Source organism: Platalea leucorodia (genome assembly GCF_965183815.1).
Source record: "Platalea leucorodia genome assembly, chromosome: 5".
Taxonomy (NCBI): Eukaryota; Metazoa; Chordata; class Aves; order Pelecaniformes; family Threskiornithidae; genus Platalea; species Platalea leucorodia.
The window spans coordinates 21,370,356-21,392,044 of NC_138827.1; the positions used below are offsets into that span (position 1 = coordinate 21,370,356).

At 41.1% G+C, this 21,689-nt stretch overlaps 1 protein-coding gene across 1 annotated transcript in view; it reads left to right on the top strand.

Moving 5' to 3' along the window:
- The window catches only part of NEGR1 (neuronal growth regulator 1), a gene marked incomplete at its 3' end in the record, with an annotated part of 293,377 nt that overhangs the window by 195,433 nt on the left and 76,255 nt on the right, over positions 1-21,689 (top strand). Inside the window, exon 4 of the mRNA XM_082312536.1 lies at positions 6,609-6,740. Coding sequence (XP_082168662.1) covers positions 6,609-6,740 — 132 coding nt within the window. The remainder of the gene's footprint in view (positions 1-6,608; positions 6,741-21,689) is intronic.

The window sequence follows — 21,689 nt, forward strand, 5'->3', positions numbered from 1 at the left end:
TCAGGCAGGCAGGCATGAAACCCAGGCTGGGCAGGCTGGTGAAAGCAGACGCTCCAGGGAGGTGGCAGCCAGTGAAACAGCAGATGCCACATTCATCCCGAACATACCTGCAGTACCTCCTGTTTTATTTCCCAGAATCATTTCTTCTGGGCATTTTTATGAATAAATCATATTTTAAACATATTAAGAATTCTTTTTAAAATGCACATTTTACAAAAAAATGGTGTAGCTTTTGAGGGGTATGAAGAAATATGGAAAAAATAGTCATTAATGATTCATTTAACTCTCGTAATGCCACCAGTTTCAACAAACTGCAGACAGAAAAGTCACATAAAATGGAAAGGATCAACAAATGTATTTGAGCCAAATATATAATCAGTAGATAAATAATAGGCTATCATTTGCAGTGCATCATTTTGATATAGCAACAGGAGGAAGGAATGTTATAAAGCCATCAGACATGAGTAAAGGTGTGACCGCAGTCCTTTACCCCAGGGTGAACGCCTGCGGGGCACCATCTGGGCTCCTCGTGCCCCCCATCCCTCCTGCTCCCCAGCCCCAGGGCTCCTGCACCCTCCGGTTGACCGATGGGTGGACCAAGTCTCTTCCGAAAGCCACTGCAGACATGGGGCTTTATTGGGAATAATTATCCCCTTCCCAAGAGCCAAATCCCCACATTAAGTGCTATGAATTATAAATAAGCTCAAGTGAGATTTAATTGTGTAGCTTTCTTATTAAAAAGATCATTGCCCTCTTCTTCCCTACATGGTTTGAATTTTCTGTTGTGCAGAGGAAGGGGTTTTAGGCTGTTTTCAGACTGAAGATGTTCACATTCAGCTATTTGCTGCAGAAGACCCAGCAGCCTCTGTGTAAGAGCATCTCTTGTAAACCCCTCTCCTGCCAAAGGGTGCTTTGCATGTCGCAATACAGAGAGATGATCTGCCTGCTATGGGTTGTGGTCTTCCAGTGAAAAAAACTGGCATTTGCAGCAGACTGCACTTATACCTCTGCCTTCTGCAGGCAGCACAGAGTTTTGAACAGATCCACAAAACTTGGAGTGCAGTCTGATATACATGAAACTAAATATCCAGAAGACATAACGTGCAGACAAACCTACTATCTCAAGTGTTTTTTTTCTCTTCCAAAGTAACATCTGGTTGACCGTATCTTCTCCTCAAGTATTAAAATGGAGCTGGCTCTCCTTTATATTAATACTCAGCTGCTAAGGCAGAAAAGTCAGTCCATATTCTGGAGTATAAGCTGATCATGTGTTCCCTGGCATGAAGTCTGCAAAGAGAAAATTCAAACTTGCTCCAAAACTTCATAATTCCATGAATCTCAGACACATAGTGCAGCATGGCAACGGTTCTGTGCAGGGACAAAAACTGATGTAACTTTAGAGAATGAGGAAAACTAACTGTGACAACTTTTGTAGGACCAACCTCTACCCTCTACACACAACATCGGTTGATAACTGGCTGAGATTTACATTGCCCATACTATGAGCATGAACACAGCCAGCTCTCCAAATGCTTCTCTCTGTACCTATATATTTCACATACAGATGTAACCTTGTTTGTCTCCACCTCTGAAACTTTTAACTTTGTCAATCTATGTTCACATCTCTTTTATCAGGATGCCTTTCTTACAAAATTGCTCTACTTGCTTTTCTTGTTTCATGTTGTCAGCTGGGAGATTTCCTCCAGCCCTCAATTTATCTGTCAGTTTTGGATATTTTTTTCTTTACATTTTATCTGATTTTTCTTTTCAAACATAGAGCATGGCTTCTCTAAAGCTAAATGGCCTTAAGTGATCAATGTTTAAATGGTCCCTAATGTGATAGGGCCATTCTCCTAACAGACAGTGAGCTGTTCAGATTACCTGCAGTTCCTTGGAGAGGACTATACACTATCCAATTACAGCATTTGGGGTAACTTTAAACCCAGAATCCATAATGAGTAGTAGAAATGGCTTCAGACCATTTTTCTGGGTGAATCCAATTGTTTAGACTTTATATTTTTCTCAGCATCCCACAGCAATTCATGTCCAGGTGCCTCCTTGCACCCTTGATCCTGTATCTCCTCCCAGCCTCTGAGATCAAAGAGGACCTTATGGATTACGGGCCACTTAAAGCATCTGGTGATAATCAGATGGCATCGTGATGGCATCATCACTGGACACCACCTTCTGTTCTCTCATACTGAGCCCAGTCCTCATCACTGAGGCAGTACATGTGAGGATGAGTCCATGCTGGGATCTTTGCACCCTCTCTCTTTTGGAGACAGTTCACTAGGCTCTGAGCAGTCTCTCATGTGCACCTCTGGAGTGTTCTGAGTCCATGATAAACCAGGACTGGCATCAGCTCAGCCTCGTGCTCCCCACTCTCCCAGTCCTATGAGGGTCTTCACTCTCTGCTGGAGGATGAGGTGTCTCAAAGATTGGGCCATAAAAGCCAGTTCTGAGCACTGAACAGGTTTTACAGTTCATAAACTGGGTCTGTATTGTAGTTATTTAATGTCCTAGTGAATAAGGAAAAAATAAAATCCCCCTTGGCTCAGATGAAGTCCTCAAGAGTTTTTCAGAGCTACCCTGGACTTGCACCAGATTTTTCCTCTGACTGACTTATGTTTAACACCAGGGGAGGAAAATGCTACCCTTGCAAAACTCATCTGTCCAAGCCTTTGAGAACTGGTCCATATGGCAGTGTGTACGTGTGCTACACCTTATGCCAGATACCATATGCATGGTAAGAAAACACAGTTTTAATTGTGTACTCTCCTGAGGAATAACAAGTGTGATGATTTATCAGGCATCATATCACAGGCAGTAGCAGAAAATAGATTCAAGCTTAGTTTCCCAGACGTTTCCCTTCCTGGTTAGAGAACCTGATCCTGTAACCTAAGGTATCCAGAGCAGATTACTTACATATCATTATGTGTATTAGTAAGTCTCATTAAGTGGTCTTCTGAAAACCCATCAGGAATTGCCTTGGACATGAGGCACGCTCATATTTATGTTTCTTTCACTTCAACAGTTTTTTCCCATCTTTGATCAAAGATCTTGGCTGACACAACCTCAGGTTGATGGTCTGGTGCTAATGAACCTTCCAGATTTCTTTTTCTCAGATACCAAATCTGATAAGTCTTTTGGCCGTATGGCCAGGAAAGCCAGCCAGACACATTCCTCACATCGTGATAGGGTCCATAAAATGCACATGGTCTGCAGAAGGACAGAGCAAGGTGTGGTTACCCCAGGCTGTAAAACATCACAGAAAACAACAGTGAGAAAACTGTCTTCATTCACCAGTGTTTTCATACACAATTTTTTCTCCCTACTGCTTTTGAATATTCTTTTTTGAGCTGGACGTGCATGCAATGTAGCATAAACATGCTTACATATACTTATGCATATATCTTTCACATAACACGATTTAAGTTCTCCCACACAGCCATGGGAAATCTCTAGAACTAAAAGCAAGCTGAAGAAGATGAAATACTGTGCAGATGAATAGGAAAGATGAAACGTGGTATCTGTGTATTCCCTAAGAAAAATATTTATCTCTAATATTTACTAAAAGCTTTATTATATGATCTGGATGCAAAATTTCTGGGGACATGAGGGTTTAAAAATGACTTAATTTTAATATTTTCAAATATGTATGTGAGTTGCATAAAACACATGGGGTTTACAGCACTATAAGAATGCATGCATGGTTTGCAGCATAAATTAGGTTAATAGCTCAGCATAAGATCTCTATAAATAAAAGAGTTATGAAAAGTGCTGATTGGCATTTTTGCAAATCATTCCGATAGGAATTATTGTGGGAACTACCACTAAGTTTCCACCCAGCAGTACTGATGCATTTGAGCTGTAGCAATTTGTTGTGCTGCCCTCTCGGTCCACAGCAGCACCCCAAAGCTGGCTGGTGTCAGCACCTGAATACGCATTTGCTTTGTTCCTGTTGATATTTTTCAGCCAGACAGATAACTGCTTGCCAGACCTGAGAACTGATGTTGCTTATGCCGTAGCAGAATTGTGCCAAATACGTAAACCTGTCACTTCTGTCAGTGCAGAGTGGCGGCTGTATTGACCCTGGCTGAGGCTGAACATTATCCCATTCAGGTGGCAAAGAGAGTGCCAGAAGAACAGCTACAATCCAGGAACTGTTAAGAAAGCAAAAGCTGGGAGGCAAGAAACTAGGTTATCGCCTCATGTGTAACGTTTTCATTAAAACAAAAGTTTAAAGCAGAGAATGTTTGTTTTTAGCTTAACTCCAAAACACAAATAACTATTTTTATGAAATTCCGGGTACTTGGAGATATATTTTTTTCTTTTTTGCAAATTGATGTTAGGAATTTGGATAGGATACATCATAAATTATTCCCAGGATTCAGTGTACAATATTTTGGTGCATACCATATATCCAGGGAAGTACTGACATTGGAGATTGTTACAATCTCATAATTTAATAGTAATTTTTAACCTGACACACAAGAGAATTTTGCATTTTATATAATTTTCTTGGTATTAGAAACAAAGCAGAAGTCTGGAAGGTTCCTTGGAAGGTTTCTTCTCTGTCTGAGCAGACACTCCTGTGCAGGCAGGGGCTTTGCATCCTTCACTGCTGTTCAAAGCAAAAGTAAATAAAATTTTCCTAGCAATTGACTCAACCTGGCCAAAGTGGAGCAAGACAATGGCCACAATGTGAATAGTAACAGCTGGTTTGTTTGTGAAAGGTTTTTTTTCATAATTTATTCCTACGGACAATATGGAAGAGAAAAAAATTCATTCTTATGCAATTTCTTATATCCCATAAATTATTTCATTGCATTTTATGAATGTTCAGTTGAATTCACAATAATTTTCCAATTTCAGTCTTGTCTTTCCACTTTACATAACCAGTGTTTACTTGGGCTCTTTCCTGTGACAGGCATGGTATATTGTGCTTATTAATGAGTGCCATCTTGCTAAGCGATGCACTGTTATAATTGATGTTTTGAACCTTGCACACTTTAAAACATTAATCTGTGAACAGATAAGCAAATTAAATTCACTACTGTGATGGACATGAAGAGAATACTTCTACTTAGTTCTCACTACCCAGTTCAGATTTTTGTTGTTACTTCATAAGTTGCAAAATTATTAACAGTCAATTAAAAGCTTGTCTGTCTGGGAAAACACTTTCAGCAATTCTTTTTGACCTTTAGACCTATAATTTCCAGCATCTGTAGTTATGACTGCTGTGATATATTGTTTTAAGATAAAAACTATATTAACATTTTTTGGTTTATTATGTGGTGAATGCCTTGTGAGGAATATAAAACAATTAATTTGCTCCCCGCCTACAGTGCACTTCTCAAAAGACATAGAAAGATGCACTTTGAACCAGGTAGCAGTTTTCATTTGAAGGATATAATGCAGTGCTCACTGCAAGGCAGGAACCACAGTAGGGAAGAGCTGGGAGATGCTGGGATTTAGAAAACTACAAAAATGTCTGTATATGTTATGACTCTAGTCAAGTGGACATAAATTAGCTTTTGAATCATATAACTGTTCTTGCTCTCTAAAATAATTAATGGTTTCAGATATAACACACCAAGGAGTTACATATTTCAGTTTGATCTTCATATTGTTTTATATTGGATAGACCTCTACCTATTTTTAGTAGTGCTCACACGGATTGTCCTTAGTTCTGTGTAACAAGGCAAGCACCATGGATCTTAGTTATTGGGTTTGGGTCCTTTGGGAGAGGAGAGCTATTATTTAATTTTTAATTAATAGGATGAAATGTTTATTAGAGCACAACATGTAAGCACTGAGTGGTGAGGTGAGCAAGCCTGAAGGGGCTTTTTCCCTGGAGGTAGGGCATGGGACGACCCACCTATTTTGCACCCACAGGCACCTATTAGAGGCAATCTGCTGCCGGTTCCCTGCAGGACACATCTGGCTTTGGGAAACCCCAGGGTGCAGGGGGCATAAGCCCTCTAGCTAATAGAATTTATCATCCTTATATATATACAGCTGGTTGATCTATCAAGATTAAATGGTTGTTAAAAAGTAAAGGCACCTGTGATGGGAAGCTGATGCTGGAGCCACCGGCAGCAGGGGTGGATCAGCTGCTCCAGGGCTGGGCTGGGCTGAGCTGGGCTGTTTGTCCCTTTAGCTTGCCCTGATTGCTGGCTTTGCTTCTGATTGCTGTAGGGGGGCGGATTTCCACCCAGGTGCAAACCATAAGTCCTAATGGATGCTGAAACTCTTAAGGCAAGATTTTGACTGAGGACTCTCCCTTATGTTTTGTGAAGTCTATCAGGTACAGAGCAAATTGCTGTCATGGGTCTGGAGGCTGCTGAGCTCAACTGTGGGGCATAGTCAGGAGAGGACCCTTGGCCAACCCCAGGAGCTTGGGGAGGGGGGGGGGGGCAGTCATTGCAGCCTGGCTTGGAGCTGGGTTTCCAAGTAAAAACTGCAGTGGCTGCCCAGCTCCCCTTGGACATGTGTTATCTGTAGCACCCAGCAAAACCCTCCAGCTGCTGTTCAGATGTTGGTGAAGCTTCAGGTATTTTGTACTCAGCTTCCAGTAATTTCTTTCTCTGATTATTTCATTTCAGCAAAACCATTTGAGAGTGGACAGTACCTGGACATCTATGGAATTACAAGAGACCAGGCTGGGGAATATGAATGCAGTGCAGAAAATGATGTCTCAGTCCCAGATGTGAAAAAAGTAAAAGTCACAGTAAACTGTAAGTCATGTTGTTTTTTAATCACTAAATCCAATGGAGAAGAGGGATACGGCTGAGAAGAAAAGTCTAATGCAGAGAACTGCTGCTTGTGGTGAAATTGTAGTGTGTTTGAGTTTTGTATTACAGTAGCAAAATGACCTGTGCTATTTGATGTACGAGTTAGTCTCACCAAAGGAAGGGAAAATGAGATTAAGGTTCAAATCCTCCTTTTGTCTGCCAGGGGACAGTAGTGCTGGCGTGCTGTCACAGGCTTTGTAGCAGGTGCTCTCGCTGGGCTGTGGTGCTGAGACTCAGTTTTTGGAGTAATTTTTTGAGTAATTGTCTGAGTAACTTCCGAGGACTGCTGCAGTTGTTGGGCTGAAGTGTTTCTGATTTAATTTGCCACAGTTGTGCGATAAGATGAATAACTTCTTGAATTTCTGTTTGGGTGACTAGATGGCGGTCGATCTCTGTGGAAATTTGAAGTACTCCCAGTAGAGGCAGCAAGTTGTTTCATGAGGACTTTGCTGCTGTGCAGTTCTGCTGTAGTGATCTGGGTGGATGGTGGGTAACACCAAGAACCGCCAAGGTAGCTTGTTGCCTGTCAGGTCTGACCTTCTGGGATTTTCACACTGAGGAGGTGTTTCTGACTTGGGACTGAATTTGGTCTAGCTCTTGGTATGACATGAAACATTTAAAATGGTATTCTTTTTTCCTCTAATATGTGAAGAAAAAAAAATGAAAGAAAATCAGAATAATTATTCTCATTCATTCTAACTATGAATTTTCTTAGGTTAAGTGCCATTACCTAGCTTATAACAGTTTCTGGTTTGAAAATTGCTGTGGCATCTTTATTGACCACAATTTTTTGAGATCTCAGCTTTGTGTCTTCCTCCACAGATCTTGTCCCTATCGATATGTTGTAGGTAGCAAAGCCCCTCGTCCCTGTTCACTACAGAGCTGGAGGTGGGAGTGGGGGAGGTGGGTTGTTGCAGGTGGGTCACTGATGGGGCTAGTAGTGCTACCCAGGTGTTTATGGGATGGTCCCACATTCAAGAGCTGACTGGACTTTCCTCATTTACATGACATCAGGGTACTTGTAGTTCATGACGTCCTGGAACATGGTGGATCAATGCATTAATGCTTACAGAATAGCTCAGTCATGTGCTGGGTCTCACAGACAGCTTTCTGTACTGCTTCGTCACGTAGGATGATGATGCTGATGCAGATCATACTTTCCCTCTGCTGCTGAGGCTTCTGCACTGAGGCTCTGGTATAATGTGCTGTGACCATCCGTCCTTGCTTTACAAGTTGCAAGGACAGACTTCAACTGCAGAGCAGTTCAAGGAGGCTGATGAAGAGTCCATTGCTGTTCTCACTGCTGCTTTGCCCTCGTTGATATGCTTCAACCTACATCAGCTTTGCTGAATTTCTGAAAGCAGGCAGTGCCCTAAAAACAAGGGACTATGTGGGAGGAAAAACAACAATGGATGGTGTCCTATGGAACAAGTGACCATTATTTTTTTGTGCAGTATGTTGTTACTGGAAGATTGTCAATAAGAGAAGTTGTGCAGATAATTGCATAGGTGTGCCCTGGGTGTTTTGGGGTGACACCTTTCATGCAAGCTGTACTCAAATGTTTTGTGTTGTTAGACAAATAATTTGCAATAAGGACCAGCAGGAATGGTAAGCTTAGTCTAGTTTTGGCAAAACAAATATTGCATCTGTGTTATTTTATATCATGGGGATTTTAATAAGGGTGAAACTAGCTGTCTCGGGAGCTTTCTAAGTGTTCACAGAAAGGGAAAACTTGGTAAGGCTGTTTAGTGGTTTTGGTGTCTGCATTTTTTTAAAACAATAAAAAAAAAAAAAGTACAGGGGAGGTGGTAAACTCATAAATGTCTCTTGTCTTCTGAGCCAGGATCTAGAATTGCATGAGTCCTGGTTCATATAAAAGCATCAACTTACTGGCCAAAGCAAAAACTCAAGCTTAAATGCAACGTGCAGCTGATGTGCTAGTTGGCGTGTGCTCTGCACCCCAGTTCGTGTGAAAGCTGGAACTATTTCTGACCTCAGTTCACCGTTTTCTTAATGTGAGTTTTGAGTCTGTCAGATGTCTTTATGGGGGGGAAAAATTGGCTCTGACAGTGTTGGGAAGGTAAAGCTGAGCAGTGGTGGTTTGTTTCTGCACCAGCCCTTGGTGGCCCTTCCACCAGCCACTGCTGCAGGTCTGCATGGTGAGCAAAGGTCTCACTGTGGCAGCTGGGAGCAGAACCAATGACTCCCATGTGGCCAGCAGCAGAGGCTAGGTTGCAGGTGGGATGGGATTTGCTCTCCCTGAACACTGAGCCAAGTGGGTAACAGGAGAAACAGTGTGTCTGTGTCAAAGTATGTTCAGGCTCAGGAGGTCATACTCCTCCTTGGTGCATACCACAAGCAAGAGGTGCTCAGGTTTGACTGCAGCAAGCAGCATAAGGGTACATCTCTCTGAAGTGAGAAACTATTATGGACTGCTAAATCAACCAACAAGCTCAGTAAATAACTTGAATCAAGTGTCCAAGCTGATCTTTGTCCCAGTTCAGCTACCTGGGCTAATCTGGAAGTGTCCATGGCAGTAGTGTAGATGCACGTGGCATTATGCCAGATCCAGGCAAACTCCTAAGTCTGCACTGGGGACATACAAAGTATTTTTTTTTTAATATTTCTTACAACTAAAGAGGAAGAGGGCGGGGGGGTGGGATAAAACTGAAGCAGTGTAAAACTAGAATCTGGCTACAGCATGAAACAGTTAGTATACGTGAATGATTTGTTGTAGTCAGCTAATTGCTAATGCACTTCTGTTTGAATTTGTACGTTGTCCCCTAGCCAGTTAAGCGCAATGCAAAAGCACTCCAAACATCTGCTCCTTGCTGATGATGCTCATCCATTCTGACCAGGCAGAAAAATGTCTCGTGGCGTTCAGGAGAGGGTCGCACAGAAGGTGGCCAATGCTGGGAGAGCTCGCCCTGCCATCATCAGCCCTGTGGGCGTGTTGTTTGCAGCGGGTGGAACGTGCTGTGGCGCTGCGGTGGCCGATCCTGCTGGGGTGAGCTTCGCTTCCCAGCACCTCGGCGTGGGCAGCCCTGTTCAAAAAAGTATGTTGTGCACACGATCAAACCAGCAGAGTGATACCCCTTTGCTGTCTGTTGAGCTGCCTGGCAAGGCAGCTTTCTGTCAGTAAAAGCTAAATATTTCATTTAGGAGAGCTGTGGTTTGTCTACTAGTCACTATTTACAATAAGTTTGTATCAAATCCATTTTCAAGTTTAAATCTGGAAAGATATTAATGAAATAGAAGAGAGGAAGCCTTCAGCTCTTTTAGTTACCCTGGGTTGGGCAGAGTTTCCTTAGTCAAATGTTCTTCAGTCCTGTTTCTTCTTTTAAGATATCTGTTCATTTCTCTAAAAAACTAGTAAAGAGCAAGACTTTCTCCCTTAACCCCTGCCAAAAATAAATAAATAAATAAATAAATCCCATTGCTTTATTTTCTTTGGTTTTATGAACTTATTTAATTCTCCTGCTAATGCCCTGCCATGTGGGCTCAGCACCAGCTCTGCAGCCTCTGCTGCTCCTCCACACACTGTGGTGTTATTCTGTGATTGTACTTCTGGTGCAGCGATGTTGTGACCATCTGCCAGGTACCTCCACTGCGTATTTAATTACACTTACTCGCAACTCGGTTCCTCAGCAAGCATCACTGAAGCTGTAACCAGCACACCAAACTCCCCTCCTTTAGTCTTACAGGGATCCTGTATTTCACAAAATGTCTATTGCCTTTCCCACTTGTAGTACTTAAAATAGAAAATACTCGTGGAAGTAATGTGTGTGGCTTATGCTTCACCTGCTGCTCTTGCACCCTTATGATCTGATGGGGTATGGACAGTTGTGTGCTGCAGAAGCATCGCTTCATCTCAGAGTCTGAGTAATCCTTGCTTCATCTGTGTCCCTCCACTGTGTCCCGTACAGTGACGTCTTGATGTACGATCTCCAGCACACGGAACGATGACAGTACAGCACTATATATGCATGAATATGATTGCTTAACTGCTGGTTCTCACAATTTATAATACTGTTTCCCTGTTATTAAAAGGAACGTTCTTTACTGCAGACCTGATAACTGTAGAATAAATCAAGGTTTTATTGTGCCCAGTTAATAGAATGTATCAATGAGCCCTGAGCGGTTACGGTGGATATAAGCATAATTTTGAATATGGATATTCATCACATATAGCGGTTGTTCAGTCATCCAAGCATGTACAAGAAAATTACCAGGTTTAAATTACTTTGTGAATTTCAAGTTTCTTGGCTGGGCAACTTCCAACCATACATAAACAACCAGCTTGCTATCTGCCTTACAGCACATAAATTATAACTCTAATGACTTTACAGGATTTTTTTTTCTTTATACTTCTTCTTATTGCATAATCTACATTTTCTACCTAATTTATGTCTGCCCCCCATAATTTCCCTTTTAAAAATGGTGGTCTGAGAATCCATGGTGCATTTGTCTGCCTGAATTCTGAGAGAGGAGGGGAAAGAAAAAAAAAAAAGAAATTGAGCCTGCTGGTTTATGAAGAAGGAATACTATACCCAATCAAGTTAAAAGAGATAAGATATAATCCAATTTCATTTCACAAGTAAATCTTATTAGCATTTTCCATTACATTTTATAAAGCAAATACTGATTTATAGATGATTCTATTGAACCCTGCTTTGAACGAACCAGTGTCTGGATTAGCAAGACTTTAATATGTCATCTGAAAGCTGGTCTGAAACTGTACATCTGGTACTTTAGCTTCACTGACTCTTTTCTGGTTTATTAGTGCTATACTTAAAAATATTAAAGGCAGTTGCTAAATGTGAGAATCTCCAGAAGTGTTGAGGCTGTGCTGAGATGATGAAGAGTGAGATGTGTGCATCATGAAACTGGGATTTATTTTAATTTATGTAAAATTGTCAGCTACCTAAATAAATAGCAGATGTGGACTTTCAAAAGTAGAGCTGTATTGCAGTATTCCTCTTTTCAGATAATATACACTAAGGGTCTGGTTTTCTGTAATTGTATGTTGAACAGCTCTGTTAAAGCTGGATCTTGCAGACTTTACTGAATTAAGATCTGGTGGCTTTGGAGAGGAAAAAAAGCCATTCAGTTGAAATAAAAAGACAATAATTTAATTTCAGCCTTTATGAACCCCATCATGCCGCAAATTGAAGGCCAAATTCATTGGTGCTTACCAAGGAGGTGAAAATTACAATTCCTGTGCTGAGGAAGCTCAGCTGGCACTGGGAAGCACTGATGTGGTCTGGTCCCATCAGGTCTGTTGATTTGGCTGTCTTGGGGTCTTCCTGGCAGCACAGGAGGGAGGACAGGTCTTCATTTCTGAGCCAGGACTCCCAAGTATTTTTTCTGGCACAAGTTGCTTTGAAGGAAATGATGCATAGTGCAGCCTGGGCTCAACCTGAAGCAGTTCTCCTGCATCTGATGTGCCACAGTCTACAGAAGAGAAAGCTCATCTGCCAAATTTTGTAGACAGTAAATATAAACAATATAAAGATAACTTAAAATATTCTAGATATTGAGCCGTGTCTGCTTGCAATAGCATTGCTTTGTACAGATATTTTCCATTAGATCTTGAAAATATTGAAAAAGGAAAATGGAAGTGAATAGACTAAATGATAACCTATAAAAACAGTATTAATCTTGTAAGTCATGCCCCTGAATCAGTGTTGCCAATGGGCATTTGCCCAGTCCCTCCATAAGGCGTTTCCTGTGATGGCAGTTCCAGGGGCAACATACTCTACTGTACTCAATCACAGCCCTTAACTGAACAGTTTTCACAGTGTCTAATGTGAACCTTCCTTGCAGAATTACAACCCTGTTCCTCACCTATCCTCTGAGCAATGGAGAACAGATCAGTCTCGCCTTTCCATCTCTTTGAAGGCAATGGACTTGTGCTCCTCATGTTTAGCTCCTTATGTTCACCAGCCGTGATTCATCTCATCTTTATTCTTGGGTCATGTTTTCTAAGGGATTGATTAAATGTTTCTTTTCTCTAGATCAATCGGTGCTAGGGAAGGGCTTTCTTGAATAAGGTGTTTAAAACTTGAGCCAGCATGCCAGGCAAAGTCTTGGATTGCCAAGGGTGTGGAAGGATTATTTTTGATGCCTGTGTGTATATCTGGCTAGGATATTTGCCTTCCCTGTGACAGCAGGACACTTCAGGGGGGTTTTACCCCCAGCAGCCCGGGTCACTCTTTGCAGAACGGCTGTCTCACCTCCTCACTGTGTTCATCCAGCTGATGAATCCTAAGCATTTAACTCATTCCTGGTTTTTTGTTGTCCTGTTTTCAAGACACTTCTTCAATTTATCAGGGTTGTTTCAGGGTTCTCATCTTTGATAATGGTGTTAAGGAAAACCAGTAGCAGGTGCAGGACTGATGTCCAGCTGAGCAGACAGGACAGCAGACCCATGAGCACAGCCTTCCAGACAACGTGTGCCCATGTGAAGGTGGAGTTTAACCAAGCCCAGCTTGCTCGTGCATGGGAGGCGTGGTCAAATGCTTGTTGCAGTTAAGTTGTGGCATCCACTGCTGTTCCCTGCAGGAACCGATGACCCGACACAATCCGTTCTTAACAAATCTGTTGGTGATTGTTCATCTTCTTGTTATCTTCCAGGTACTTTCACATCTTTGATTGCTTGAACAGCATTTTTATAGGGATTGGAGATAAATGGATTGGCTTGCAATTCCCTGGACCCTGTTGCTCTCTCCTTTTCTGAAAAGGGTTCACGGAGGCTGTGTTAGGCACTTGCCCTGCACCTCAGAAATAACATCGTAGCTCTGCACTTGCTTCATCCAGCTCTTGAATATATTTTTGAAGTTTATTAGGCCAATTGGTTTTGTATCAATTCAGGTCATTCAAGTACTTGCTGCGTTATTCTTTCCCTGTCTTAACCTGAAATACAAAACAATTAATTGTGGTCATTGAATTGGTCATATTCTGTGTTTGGAATGATTCTGCCTCCTTTACCCTTTCTTTTTACATGTTTCATGTTCTTCAGTAAATCATCAAAGTTGGGATTTGTTTGGGGGTTTTTTTTGTTTGGTTGGTTTTCTTTTCCCCCTTCTTTCATCAAGTTTTCCTCTACCTCTGGACCCCGGGTGTGTGCTCAGAGCAGGCACTGCACCACCTGGGTTGCAGTGGTCCTGTTCAAGTCCAGAGCAGAGGGACCTTGGGCTGCTGCCCACCCTCCCAGGCTCTGGCATCTGAGTTCTGCTGCTGGTTTTCAGCTGGAGCAGTGTCAGTCGTGCAGGATTGGGTTTTCAGGGAGCAGTGAGCCAGTTATGAAAAATGCCTGCTGTACAGACCTTGTGCCCCCTTCCTGCTCGTGTCCTTCCTGCTGTGATGGTTGGATAAGACATTTTATGTTGTGGGAGTTTTTTATAGGAGGAGTGTGTGAGATTCTTGTATGAATTTTAATAATGTGTTTGGTTTTTTGCTTGGACAGGTTAGGGTTTTTGCAGAACAGCTTATCTCATTAGCATTTCTTAGAAGTCTGCCTTACTGTTGCTATGGCACTTTGCATAATATTATGCATAATACTCTGATTTTACTTTGAAATCAGACATACTGTACAAGCCACTCTAACCTAATTATATCTGTAACCTTAAACCTACTGGGGAAAAACATTATAGGACTTCAGTGTTTGTTGGGGCTCCTAATACCTGGACACGTTGCTTTGACTTTATTTTCCCAGAAAGTGTCTTGCTGTGAACTGTTGCTGACCTACAAAAAACATTTCCTTGGCAAGGTATTTTATTTTGGATTCAACAAAGAAAATTTCCCTTAATCAAGGTGAATGGATTATTAAATAAAAAGGCAACACCCAAATATTTTCTAAAGGTCTCAGTTCTCCTCTGCTTTGGTACCAAGTATAAAATTACTCAGAGCAATTTGGAGTTTTGATTTCCACGTTTTTCTAATACAAGAGAGGGGAGGAGGGGGGCGGCTTCTGTTTAAGCATAAATAAATAACGCTGCTTCTATCTATTTTTAATAGCTACAGATGTGCAGCTTCATGTTTATATCCCTGACTAAATTTAGAACTTGAGGGTTATGGTCAGCATTGGCTTTAGGAGAGCAGGAGTCATTTTGTTGGAGAAAACAGTAAGTCTACATAAATGTATTTTGAGCCATAAGTGTAACTTGGTTGTTTTTTTTTTTTTTTCCTTAAAACAACATGGACAATGTCTTGAACAGTTGTACATGTTTGTGTGCGTCTTTGTTTTTTGCAATATTTTTTGTTTGTTAGCCAGCCTGAGAAGGAACAGCCTTCATGTCTGTTGTACCAGAAGCTTACAATAGTGACTGCAGTCAAGGGTGCTGCATCTCACAGACTTAAGGGACCTGAAACTTAGTCAGAAATGTTTCCCCTTAGTGAGGACACTTCTATCCAATGACAAATTTTTTTTCTTTTAAACTGGCTAAAACCAGTTCTCTGAAAGAACAAAACTGTGGAGGAGAAGTTACTGCTTTTCTTTACAGTGTCATTTATATCAAGTAAATTTGGTCATGTCAACTCTTCAAACAGAATTGCACCCACGTGAGATGAAGTCATATGTTCATATTTGACCGTGGAACAGAAAGACCTTATCTTGGTGTTGCAGTGGTTGATATTATCCATCTGGCTGAAATTCACACATTTAAAACTGCGTCATGTAGGTCATTCTCTCTTTAATCACGAAGTATTTCCCAATATTGTAATGACAGAGAGCAATTTGCAGGTACTGAGTAGCCACAATTCCCACCAACCGTTTTGAGAGGTACATGTGTGCAGAGCCTTGGAAGGCTGAACTTTGCAATAGCTTTCTGAAGTATCAAAATTGCTCTCTGAAAAGCTAAAAGCACTCCAGAGTGTGGTTTCACTGGCTTCTGTGAAATATTTTCCTAAATTCTCAGGTTACCTTTCAAAAGTGGTATTTTGGCTTCTAAGTCACACTGGCGACTCCTGGAAATCTGACTACTGGTTCACATTTGATTCTGTTAATGGATCAGTGGGGCTTATTACAGTGTGAGCTTTCCAGAATGTGACTCCTCGCTTCATTCAAGCCATCTTGGTCTCGGACATGTAGGCGAGGGTAATGCTGGTGCACACCATGGACTGACATGGTAGGTCAGAGTCTGAAAAAGTAAAAGATAACCCTGACCAGGCATAAGCTGTGTTCAAAGCATGACTTCAGGCTGTCTTGTTTTCCATAAATTTTCTGATTTCTTTGGGAAGAAGGCTGTGTGGATTGGTCCCCTTTCATTTTGTCCTACCTGCCACAGACCTGGGGAATGGATGGTGTCCTCCCTTCACTTTTTTCATCTGAAAAGCTGTTGCAAAAGATCAAAGTTAGAGTTGTGCTCACATTTTGAATGGGGAGAATGGTGCTGCTCCATGATGTGCTGTTGAGGTACTGTGGGCTAACTTCTCGAAGAACACATTGGCAACCTGCAACGCAGGCAGGTCAGGGGTGATGCACGTGTGGAGGTTCATGTATTAGTCCATCAAGACTATCTCTTGACTTGCTTTTCCTGTTATAGCTAAATATTAACATAATTCTAAAAATTGGATTCTCTGTGTTGTACAGATGTTCTAGTTCAGTAGTTAAACTTTTACATCTGAGCTACTATTTCAATCAAAAAGACATAGGAAGGCCTTCAGAAGAATGATGGAGAGGGTGTCTTTCCTGCAGCACATAATACACAGCTGACAGCAGAGAAATAATAGTGTAATTAGTTTCTATACTGGTGGGTCAAATATATGAGAATACAAAGCCACCCACTCTAGCTAAAAGAGATTAGATGCTAGCATAGCTGAGAAGAAAACTTTGATCATGATTTAAGTCAATAACAGCAGAGATTTTCTTTGGGTCCAGCTATCCAGATGATGAGCTGCTAGCAAAATATTTCAGGTGAAACTAGTGCAAATAAGAATAGGGGTTTTTTTTTGCATAAGATAAAGGTCTTTGAGGAATTTTCTGCTACCCTGTAAAATGGAGTTTTTGATCATGCACATTATAATCAAAGTTGGGGTTTTCTTACTCTGGGGTTTTTGTTATTTTTGGTCAACATTAGGACTAAATTTTTATTTACTTAATTTGCAAGCTATTCTCATCACTGGGATCCCTTGTATGAGTTATGATATCTTATCTCATAGTAACACTTAATGAAAAACAACTTATACCAATTCAATAAAAACTGGTCATATATTTAAAACCACCTCAACTGGTGCGGAAAGAATATAGTTGATTTGAAGAAATTATCTTTCTCCTCACTGGTGGGGAAAGAAGCCTCTTATGAAAGTAATGTTTGTCTTTTTATGTCCTTCAGGTATTTTTTATTAACTTTTCAGAAGTCAGATTAAAACAATGTAGTTCAAGTTTCTGACTCGAGTGCAAATTTCTGACTCGAGTGCAACTTGGCTCCTAAATTAACATTGATTTCTTTCTGCGGTGTAATAGTTTACTATTAGGTTCTGCAAACCGTTGTGCAGTTACTGCATATTTCTGAAAAACGTTGCTCATATTGAAGCGTGACAAAATTGATTATAATGCTCCTTCATGTAGACGGCATTCTGCTGCCACAGCACATAATCAAGGGCTTTGGCAACATGAAACGAGGTCTTGTATTTGAAGAAGTTAGACTACTTAGTACTCAAGATATCCCTCCAATGGATAAGGAGTACATTTATCGTCTTCTTAAAGAAAAATCTCTGCCTAACTCTGCCAAGTGATTTCTCCCCCCCTCTCCCCCCCCCCCCCCCCCCCCCCCCGCAAGTGATATTTGGGCTATTTTGGGGGGAGCAGCGTCCTGCATTTGCCAGTGGTGCAGTGCAGATGTGTAAGGACAGCAGCCTGTTGAATGAGCTGCCTCTTCTCTCCATAAAGATCTTGGGTTGACCAGTGCCACATGAAGGTGCAGAACAAGGATGCAGCTTGGCTCCTTTGGTGGAAGAGGAGATGTTGCTCCAGCATAACAGCAGTATTGCTGCTGTGATGGCCCAGCTTTCGGATACAAAGGCAAATTAAGAGTTTAAGACACCAAAAAACATTTCATGTTCTCCTTTCGCTAAGTGAAGAGTATCTCCAACACCAATCTGTGAACCATGTTGAGGAGTTTGAGAGCTATTAAAACATGTGCAAACAAATCCTTTTTCAAGCACTGTTTTCTTGGGAAGCAGCATGTCTGATCTAGCTATTAAAAGATTGTTTCTATTATTCAAATCTGGATTCAAATCTGGGTGCTGATTATTTGTCATTTCTGCAGTGGTTAATTCTGAGAACTGCCATGATTACCCATTTGAAAGTAATCTCTGTTCTTTGTCCCCAGGAAAACAAGTCCTTGAAATAAAAATAACTGTACTAATTTGCACATATTTACACTCTGCCAGTAGTTACAGGTCCACATATTGTATAATTATGGTATACCAGTAAATGCTGTTCATTATGTTTATGCATCTCTGGGCAACTGTGCTGCAACAAATAATAGAGCATCCATGACAAGCTCTCCTAATATTGGTGAAAAATATTGTCAACATTATGTTGTTAATGGTTGTTGCAAAGGCACAATGTAAATGCTTCAGGCCATTGTTGGTGAAAGTGTGGGGACCAGCTCATGAATTAGTGGATGAGAAAAATAAATGAAGTCTTTTTAATAACTTTTGTGTACTTTTCCACTTGTGCTGTCATTTTAAAGTCAAAACAAGGTTACAGTAAGATTCTGGACACCTCTGTGCATCCATCTATGGTGAAGCTGCCTTTTTTGCAGCTCTTTCTCCTGGCATCAGCAGGAGTGTGCTCCTCTTGATGGGGCTGGCTTCCCAGGGTGCAGTGCTGGCTCCCTGGAGGGTGAGAATGCAGCTCAGAGTCATCTTCGGAGGTCCTAAAATGTCACATCAACAGGTGGGATGTTAACCCCCTCAAACTTGATGGGATGAAAAGCAAGGAAATGTTTGTAGTGACTGAGGAAAAGCATTCCTGGGAGGTCAATCCTGCCTGGAGTGAATGCTTTCTCTCAGCTCTGAACCACTGCTGGCTTTTCAGCCTCCAGGTGATCCCACTTTAAGTAGCAGCTAAAATACAGTTCAGGAAAATTGAAGTCTTAATAGACGATGACTCATCTCTAAAGAGCTTATGCATTTCAAGAAGCAATTTGAAGTATACAGCAGCCTGTGTTAGACTCTAAACTAGAGCCAAAATTAATGGAGAGCTCTTCAGCTTCCAGGAGCATTCACTTGCCCAGATTGCTCTTCAGCAAAAACAATTACTTAAAATATTTCTTATAATAGTCAACATGTTGTAAAGCAATATTTCTCCTAGTAATTGTAGTCTTCCTTGTTGCTGTTGGTCTAAGACTTAGTCTTCCCTTGCCAGTGCAGTGCTTTTGAGGTGACAGTCTAAAGGGGTTTTGAGTGCAGCTGGTGACACCAACTGTGGCCATGATAAGACAAGTCTGAACAGTGTGTCAGTCTTGCAAAACTCTCCATCCATTTATTTTTTTTATTATTATTTTTTCCAGTAGCAGTCATTGCTGCTTTGAAATAGTTCTGCAAAAGAAATCTTTTTAGCATAACTTGTGAGTGCATGGGTACAGCCGTGATGCCACGCAGCAACGGTCCCCATTGGCTCCTACCCTGACTACACTCGGTATTTCAACAAGATATCCAGTCCCTGATAAGACTGTAATGATATTGTTACAACTTGTTTGTCCCCTGGTGAGACTGCTAAATTAGGTTTTAATAACTTCTGCAATTTGGCTGGTATTAGCAAGTGTGTGGTGTAGGCACTAGATCTGAGCTAGGGGAGCTTTGAGAAGTAATATTTCTGCTTTTATAGTTTAAAACAAAGCAGTACTGTTGTAACAAAAGAAAGGAAAAATTGCCAGCATCATTCTTCAGGCATTATAATTCATAAAGCTGGTTCTCTTCACATTTTCTGCCTCTTCTCAAATAAAAATAAACTATTTTGATGCTGATATGACCTTTTTTTGGACCTTAGAGTTGCAGAACAACCACAAGCTCTGGTGCCTTGCAGGTGTGACTGCACTCAGTGCCACTTCCCAAAGACAAGTAACACTACGGACCATATTACTTCAGTTGCTTTGATACCTGTTGCTCACTGTGCAGAAAGATCGCGATAGTAATTCCTAGACTGAAAGAATTCAGTTCACAAATTCAGAAAAATTCACTTCAAAATGCACTCTCTCCAGTGTATTTTGAACAAAATTCTGTTTAACATCAAATGTATCAAAATTCAGGTGCTCACTGCTTCTGCACCTGGTGTTATTAATGGCAAAAGAGAATCTCAAGAAAAAGAGCAAATCAGGAAATATCTTTCAATGCAGCAATTAAATGTTTAAGTGGGGAAATCCCAGTATTCCAGACTTCTCATGTAAAGTCAGGTCTGCATCCAAGTGTTGACTTGCAATCTGTTGTCTCTTCTTGGAAATATGTGACATTCTTTGGAAATGAGCAGTTGTCACAACATAAATGATCATCAGGGACAAACTGCAAAGCCCTGGATGTTTCTGGTGTTTATAACTAGCTCTCATTTTTTGGCTTTGGTCTTCCTCAGCCCAGCATCGTGCATGCTTCATTTTAAGCAATGATCTTGGAATAAATGGTGACATCCATTGTACCCAGTTCATTGGCTTTTATCTGTTGAAATACCACAAAAATTATGTGGAAGAAGTTACTTCATATGAACAGTCTTATAAATAAATACAGACTGGGGGGGGGGGGGGGGAGACGGAGACCCCTGAGATACATTTCTTTCTAATACAATAACTCCTTTACCACAGCCAGCTAATTTTTTGGTGCCGTAAGTGTGCAGATCACATGTGTTTAGAGAAGAGTCCAGGGTACTGCAGAGCAGGTGGCTCTGTTAACAAAGATGCTCAAGGAAGTCTGCTCCGTACTTGGCCATGCAGTGGCAGTGGTGTTTTTGCACAGACATTTTGAGTGTGCTGCAGAAAGCAGAAGCCAATGCTCCCTGTCCTGTGGAGTTGCCAGTCATAAACCATTGACACACATGCAGCATATAAAAGTAAAATGTGACTCAAAGTAAACGGGTTCTTTTTTGAATTAATATGGATGTATCTACTCCAGCATATCATCCCTTTGGGCTAGCAGGAGATCCAGGAAGCCCCTGTCAGAGCTGCACTGAGTTTTATTTCTATAATTTTATTTCTAAACTTTGTTTTCAATTACGCAAACTTTTCCTGAGAGTGTTTGAAAGCAACTAGTATTTCTGTGGCTTTATTGCTTTTAGTTAGAAAAAAAACTTTGGACTTGACTCTGCATGCATGTTTGCTTGTCACATATCAGTATAGATTGTCCTGTTTCTATCAACTTACATCTGCTGCAGATTACTGGGGAGCGGGGAGAAACCAAAAAACCCTTTATGTAAACTTCACTTCTTTTTAATATAGAGTAATAGCTTCTAGACCTTTTATGGCTCTTTCTCATTCTTCATGAGATACGTATGTATATCAGCTATAACACACTGTCAGCGAACAGTGGTTTTCAATCAAAAAGACTGTCAGTAAAGCTGATTCACTAACAAGAAAGCTGTCAAGCTGTGACAGCTGCTGTCTTTGCAACCCCAAACAATCTGTTCAGTGCTAACTCTGACTTATGCTTCCATTTATTATACAGTAGTAATGAGTTCTGTCCTTAGAAATATCATTTTGGTGAGTACACCTAGCTACTTTGTTATGTATGTAGAACATATCAAATCAGATCCAAGGTGCACGTGATAAGTTTTCTGCAAAAAAGTTCTACTTCTGTCTTTTGAATTATTTTTTTGAATTCCAAATCCAGTTTCAGTACTTACCTCATTTTTGTAGTTAGACACGAACTTGGAGATTTCATTACTATTGTAAGCTGAGA